This window comes from Penaeus monodon, chromosome 3 (assembly GCF_015228065.2).
Source record: "Penaeus monodon isolate SGIC_2016 chromosome 3, NSTDA_Pmon_1, whole genome shotgun sequence".
Lineage (NCBI taxonomy): Eukaryota > Metazoa > Arthropoda > Malacostraca > Decapoda > Penaeidae > Penaeus > Penaeus monodon.
The window spans coordinates 7,204,388-7,211,887 of NC_051388.1; the positions used below are offsets into that span (position 1 = coordinate 7,204,388).

Here is a 7,500-nt window from a genome sequence, read left to right on the forward strand (position 1 = left end):
GACTGATTATTCCTAAACCTCATTCTATACTTTATATATATATATATATATATATATATATATATATATATATATGTATATATGTATGTGCGTGCGTGTGTACACGGTGTGTATGTGTATGCGTGAAGTGAGTGGGTGCGTGTCGCACACATACTCGTAATTCATTGGAATATGTCTAGTGACTAAGAATGGAGATGAAAATGTAAGTAAATATAAGGTTGAAAAACTTCATTTCAAACGATATCAATATAATCAATTTAGAATACTTAGTTTTTGTTGTGTTTCTGGTAATTGGAAAATGGCAATAAAACATAATACTTAGATTCATATAGTTTATAAATAAGTTTGTATTGGGCTTATCATATATCTATATATAAATACACACACTACACATTGATGTATGTGCATCTCCGTGTTTGTGCGTGTATTTGTGTTCATCCATGGACTCTGACTTTGCGCTCGCAGATGATGGCCTTGTCGTGGTGGCAGGCGATGTCGTGCCACTTGATGCCGTCGTCGTAGACGTTGTTGAGAACCCCCAGGCAGTTCTCATTCCCCTCTCGGTTGTCTGGTTGTGGTCGATGATTCCTGGTGATCACATTGGTAAGTGAGAAGAGTTTTCGACAAAAAGTAGCCTCTTGGTGTTTGAGTAAAAGGAAAAAGCCAGGAGGCACTTACCCGCCGGTGTGAGACCAGTTGAGACCCACGAATTCTTCACCTGAAGCCCAGGCGAAGCCATGGTTCTTGATTTGACCTGAGGTCCAAATCCATGGTAGATGATCTAAAAAGATAAAAATGCACGTATTTAGCAAAGTTGCATACTCATAGCTTCGTGGATTCGAGTCTCGACCTTTGAAAGTTTGAGTGTGAATCCCACAACACAAGAGAGAGGATGAGCTTGAAATATTACCTTCTGTAATCGCCTCTCTGACGAGACTGTCCTCTTGACGAGTCTCGATGCTGATACCCTGCCAGCCGGAGCCAAGGTTGCCGCAGTACTGGTTGGCGCCATCCCACGTGTAGGTCTTGCTGCCGTCATGGCGCCACGAGAAGTGGTACTCGCTGTCGCCCAGCCTTTGGTCCACCTGAAGTCGTCCGAACCGCCATTGTGGTGGGTGAGAAAAGAATGGTTGGAGTTAGGGGAGATTTCCTTAATGGACATCGACAGCAGGAATGATTTAACTCGATATGACAAGAAAGATTGCTTCAAAAGGTGAGAAGAAGCACCTCGCCATTACATGCATATGAATAAATTTACATACATATATATATGTATATTTACATGCATATAAAAAATATACATACATGTATATGTATATGTATCAATATATGTATATACATGAGTCATTTCATGGTGTGAAAGCAGCTCTGAATGCAGCGTCAGGGACCTCGACACTTACCGGGACGCCCGAGGTAACTGACTGGGGCACCACAGGTCCACTTCGGCCTCGGTGCACCTGGAATTGAAGCGAAAATATTTTGTCATTAGTCTATTAGATTTGATTGGAGAGGATATTCTGGTAAAGGAAATCGACTCAGGCAAGTGGGAACAATCTCACTCGTTATGACGAAGCATTTAGTTCTGCAGATTACTTTTATCATCCTTGAATATTGTCATTTGACGAAATGCTGCCACACAAGAAGGGCCCGGGGACTCACCGGGGCCACGGGAACCGGCTGATGCACCACAGGTCGCACAGGTGCCACAGGTCGCACGGGGCGGTGGACGGCGGCAGGTCTGAAGCCATGTACTCCGTGTGGGAAGCTGAACGCGTTGGGCCTAAATCCATGCCCGACAGGAGGGAAGTGCCCTTGCCCGGCGGGAGGGAAATGTCCATGAAAATGCCCGTGTCCGCCAAGGGAATGATCCCCAGCAGCCGCAGCAGCCAAGGCCAACAACAGTAAGAACTTCATCTGTAAATCAGAAGCAAATACCCTTACAGAATGACGTAAATAGTCAATAGAGTAATCATCTCCAATCACACACCCTACAGCACATTTACCTACATTACGTAACGTGTAATTCGCCCTCAACTGTGTTTTCACACTTCACAAAAATTCACAAACCACTACCGATTCCCCAGTACAAGCCTTAGCCACAAAAACATTTCGTTTAAACATGAAAGAGTTCAGATACGTGATCTTCCCCAGCGCCCGGCCCCACTCACAATACACGCTATGGCTACACTTAAAGCTTTGATTTAAATGACATAAAAGATCTTTTCCAGGCGATTGAGGAGACAACGTGACAGCGCCGTCTCTATCTCCGTCCCGCCGGCCGTCTTACCATACTCAGCGGACGAGCGAATGTGTCGACCGCAAGCAGAGCCGCCATTTTATATGCAGCTTTTGCCATTGCTTTGAGGAGAAGGTCACTCGTCGACGTGGATTTTCTCCCCTTTGCCCTTCCCTCCATAGCAGCAGAAGCGTCTCGCTGGAAATGTGTACATGAAATCTAGAGAAAAGTCATTGATTTAATTTTTCTCTCTGTTCCTGTAAAACTTATTAATATCTCTCTCTCAATACATACATATTACATACATATATTATATATATATATAATATATAATATATATATATTATACATATATGCATATTTATTAATGCATACATAGATGTGTATAAATATATATATATATATATATAATATATTATATATATATGAATAGACAAATATAAATAGTAATAAATGCAATATATGTATATCTACATATATATGTGTGTGTGTGTTTGTATGTCTATATATACCATATATATGTGTTTATATTTGTATATATGTATGTTTGTATTTATCATGTGTTATACAGTTATTACATAATAATTGAATATATCAAAGGAATGTTATATAGAGTATGATTTAGTTAAGTCTGTGCTGAAATAGCCAATAAAATAGGTTTTCGTTCCTTTGCATTTGTAAATGCTTATATAATTGCTGTGGCTTTATAGTGTATATGTGAATAGTTACATAATTATTTTGGTTAAAGTAAAATTAGTCTATTTGAAATGTATTATTAATAGCCACAATGACGTAAAGAAAGTTGAGTTGGTTTTATCTAGAACCTCTGCAGGCTGTTAGCGGATCATGACGGCCTGGGTTGGATATAAGGACTTGTGTATGATTTTATAAGGCTTGCTCTTGCTTTGAATTTAGCTGCCATGCTTAGTCAGTACACCAACAGAATAGTTGAGAACCTTAGTTTATTTTTCATATATGTATTGATATACAATCAACATATATTCCATAAGATATAGTTTAATTGTGATAAAATGTGTATACATATATATACATATGTAGACACGCACGCCACACACACACACACACACACACACACACACACGCACACACACACACACACACACACACACACGCACACACACACACACATACACACACACATATATGTATATATATAGATATAGATATATATATATGTGTGTGTGTGGGATTGTGTGTACACACACACACACATATATATACACACATATGTATTGCTACGCCAGTGGGTCTTTGTCTCTGTGCGAAACATGTATTAACATGAAAAGGATGACCTGGGCATGTGTTAACATGAAGGGACCTGGGCAAACATGACGCAGCTTGCTGTGAGGGGAGGAGCGAGGAACAAGCCAAGATATTGGGTTGGGCACTGTTCCTGTGAAGACCTCGTGTGTGCCCTTGTGACCTGATAAACTTTGTGTTGCCCTGTTATAAGCTGTATCGTGCAGTGTGACATGCTGGTTTCCCCCTGTATTGTGCCTATAGAAAAGTGTACGGGTAAATAACTTGTGGAAATAAAGGAAAGACTGTCATTTTGTGTTTATTTCGTGCCCTACCTCCCCACTTGGCGTTTTCCCTCCTGGTGTTCTGGGACACTGTGGTGCTCGGTGCCTCTTGGAGCTGTTCAGTGTTCACGACCCTGTGGATAGCACGCCGTCTGCCTAGCCTGCCTTGTGTTGGTGGCAGAGAGACGAGTCGGTCGGCGTAACAGTATATATGCATATTTATATATGTATTTTTATATATACGTATAAATATACATATATATGTACATATGTATATGTATTTATGTATATATATATGTCTGGTGCGATGGTCCAGTGGTTAAAGCTGCCTCTGGTCCTCGTAGTCCTGAGTTCAATACCCTGCCGCGGCAGTTGCAAAATGCCTGCGCTCTGACTGCTGGCTGGCTAGAACCCGATTTCACGGCGAGAGTGCATAACACTTGAGATGTGAAACGCAGGTGTCGTAGGGAAGTCGCGCTGAGGCGCAAGTGGTAGCGCGCTGAAACACGGTTGATTAGGAAGGGCATCCCATCAGGCAAAGGTGGTACTGCCAGATGACCTAAGGCCTGAGTTTGCAGCGCAATGAATGGCTCTTGAATAATAATAAATATATATGTATGTATACATATACATACATATATATACATATATTATATATATATCTTATTATCACACACACACACACACATACACGCACACACACACACACACACACAACACACACACACACACAAACTTATATATATATATATATATATATATATTTTATATATATGTATAATGTATATATATACGTATATATATATATATATATATATATACTATATATATATATTATATATATATTTATATATATATGTATATATATATATATAGTATATATATATATATATATATATATATATATATATTATATTGTATATATATGCACGCATGTATATTTACAAAATCATAAGGGACATTCGATGTCAGATGATTTAACTAACCAAATGTATACGTTATCATTAAGCTCTGTCAACAATATATAATGAAACCTATTTTCTAAAGACCTAGAGGCAAGGGTTAGGCAAAATATAATATGTACTAGTTAAAAACATTTTATGACTAATTTGCGCTAAAATATGTAATCTGTCGTCAGAGGCACAATTTCAGCGACTGGCATAAACGCTGTTTTCCATAGATGCATTTCTGTGTGTATATATATATACACACACACATATATAAATATATATATGTGTGTGTGTGTTTGTCTGTGTTTGTGTGACTGTGTATATATGTATTTAAATAAAATTATATATATAGATAGATAGATATACAGATATATATTTATGTGTGTGTGTGTGTAGGCGATAACTGTTTTCAGGCTGCTGAGTTTATAGATACGAGGAATGTAGCTTAGATAAAGGCAGAGGCTACTGAAAGAGGAATTATGTGGTTGTTCGTTGAAAAGTGGTAAGAATATGTAAATGTAGTGTGTAGGAATGAGACACTATTATTATGTTTAGTTTCATATGTGACTTCTAACCTGCAGCGTGAATTAGGGTAGGAGCGCCTTCGCTGCGGAGTCGTACACAACACACACACACACACACACACACACAACACACACACACACACACACACATATATATAATATGCACACAGGTGCGGTAAAGAGCGCAAATGGCAGGCGCTGAAATTGTCTCTGACGACAGGTTAGTTACACTAAATAGTTAGTCCCTCTTTGCAAGTTGTTTTTACTGTCAGAATGTTTGATGCGCCCCGTTGAGGTAGCTGTGACAGAGACTCTACCAGTTCCAGGCATACATTTCCCTTTGGGTAATGATATAGCAGGTAGAATTGTGGAACCTAATGTTGTTTCAGATAAGCCCTTGAGTTTTGATCCTATACAAAAGGAGATGATGGAGACTGCAGGTTCATTCCCATTTGCTGTGACAAGAAGACCAATGTGATGCATCCTTCGCATTTTTGATGAGTCATTGTCCCCGAATGAAAGATTAGTTTATACTAAATATGTTAGTATAGATTAGTTATGGAATATTCTTAATTACTACAAATATTTTACCCAACCCTTGCTTCTAGTTCTTCAGAAATAGGTTTTATTATAGATCGTTGACAGAAAATTTATGACACAAATGTGTTGCTTAGTTATGTTATTGATAGCGAATGTCACTTCTAATTATCTTAGTAAATCTGGAGTAAATATACTTTAAATTTCTGTCGTGTTAGATTAGTATACTCTTCTAGATTTTGGTCAGTAGCAATACATCTAAGTGAACATTATCCAAGACTAAAATCACAAACAATACATCCACATAGTCTGCAAAAATGGGACGAAAAATATATAACTGAACATTTGTGTAGAAAAGCTGATCTAAACACTAAAGGACTGATTATTCCTAAACCTCATTCTATACTTTATATATATATATATATATATATATATATATATATATATATATATGTATATATGTATGTGCGTGCGTGTGTACATGCTGTGTATGTGTATGCGTGAAGTGAGTGGGTGCGTGTCGCACACATACTCGTAATTCATTGGAATATGTCTAGTGACTAAGAATGGAGATGAAAATGTAAGTAAATATAAGGTTGAAAAACTTCATTTCAAACGATATCAATATAATCAATTTAGAATACTTAGTTTTTGTTGTCTTTCTGGTAATTGGAAAATGGTAATAAAACATAATACTTAGATTCATACAGTGTTTATAAATAAGTTAGTATTGGGCTTATCATATATCTATATATAAATACACACACTACACACTGATGTATGTGCATCTCTGTGTTTGTGTGTGTATTTGTGTTCATCCATGGACTCTGACTTTGCGCTCGCAGATGATGGCCTTGTCGTGGTGGCAGGCGATGTCGTGCCACTTGATGCCGTCGTCGTAGACGTTGTTGAGAACCCCAGGCAGTTCTCATTCCCCTCTCGGTTGTCTGGTTGTGGTCGATGATTCCTGATCACATTGGTAAGAGTTAGAAGAGTTTTCGGCAAAAATGTAACCTGTGGGTTTGTTTGAGTAAAAGGAAAAACCAGGAGGGACTTACCCGCCGGTGTGAGACCAGTTGAGACCCACGAATTCTTCACCTGAAGCCCAGGCGAAGCCGTGGTTCTTGAGCTGACCTGAGGTCCAAATCCATGGTAGATGATCTAAAAAGATAAAAATGCACGTATTTAGCAAAGTTGCATACTCATAGCTTCGTGGATTCGAGTCTCGACCTTGAAGGTTTGGTTGAATCCGCAACACAAGAGAGAGAATGAGCTTGAAATATTACCTTCTGTAATTGCCTCTCTGACGAGACTGTCCTCTTGGCGAGTCTCGATGCTGATACCCTGCCAGCCGGAGCCAAGGTTGCCGCAGTACTGGTTGGCGCCATCCCACGTGTAGGTCTTGCTGCCGTCATGGCGCCACGAGAAGTGGTACTCGCTGTCGCCCAGCCTTTGGTCCACCTGAAGTCGGCCGAACCGCCATTGTTGTGGGTGGGAAAAGAATGGTAGGGGTTAGGGGAGATTTCCTTAATGGACATCGACAGCAGGAATGATTTAACTCAAATGAGAAGAAAGATTGCTTCAAAAGGTGAGAAGAAGCACCTCGCCATTACATGCATATGAATAAATATACATACATATATATATGTATATTTACATGCATATAAATAAATATACATACATGTATATGTATATATGTATCAATATAT

The 7,500-nt window shown here is 38.9% G+C and overlaps 3 protein-coding genes across 4 annotated transcripts in view; 1 reads left to right on the top strand and 2 right to left on the bottom strand.

Annotated features, from left to right (window-relative positions):
- LOC119591363 overlaps positions 1 to 7,500 on the top strand; it is a 50,639-nt gene that overhangs the window by 13,791 nt on the left and 29,348 nt on the right. The window lies entirely within an intron of this gene.
- LOC119591386 lies at positions 348 to 1,934 on the bottom strand. The gene is made up of 5 exons (XM_037940129.1): positions 1,660 to 1,934; positions 1,401 to 1,457; positions 911 to 1,085; positions 679 to 781; positions 348 to 588 (listed from the first exon to the last, which is right to left on the bottom strand). Exons 1-5 carry the CDS (start codon positions 1,912 to 1,914, stop codon positions 435 to 437), a joined length of 744 nt encoding a protein of 247 aa, XP_037796057.1. The 5' UTR covers positions 1,915 to 1,934; the 3' UTR covers positions 348 to 434.
- Positions 6,488 to 7,500, bottom strand: part of LOC119591348 — a 21,230-nt gene continuing 20,217 nt past the window's right edge. The window contains exons 4-5 of the mRNA XM_037940085.1: positions 6,850 to 6,952; positions 6,488 to 6,758 (exon numbers count right to left, since the gene is read on the bottom strand). Coding sequence (XP_037796013.1) covers positions 6,505 to 6,758; positions 6,850 to 6,952 — 357 coding nt within the window. The 3' untranslated portion in view covers positions 6,488 to 6,504. The remainder of the gene's footprint in view (positions 6,759 to 6,849; positions 6,953 to 7,500) is intronic.

What these genes read in the sequence shown, in the direction of transcription:
- LOC119591386 (XM_037940129.1), bottom strand. Translation starts at nt 1,914, where the DNA reads ATGAAGTTCTTACTGTTGTTGGCCTTGGCTGCTGCGGCTGCTGGGGAT. An exon ending in CAGAGAGGCGATTACAGAAG is followed by an intron (nt 782 to 910) that starts GTAATATTTCAA and finishes TTATCTTTTTAG; the next exon opens with ATCATCTACCATGGATTTGG. An exon ending in AACTGGTCTCACACCGGCGG is followed by an intron (nt 589 to 678) that starts GTAAGTGCCTCC and finishes TGTGATCACCAG; the next exon opens with GAATCATCGACCACAACCAG.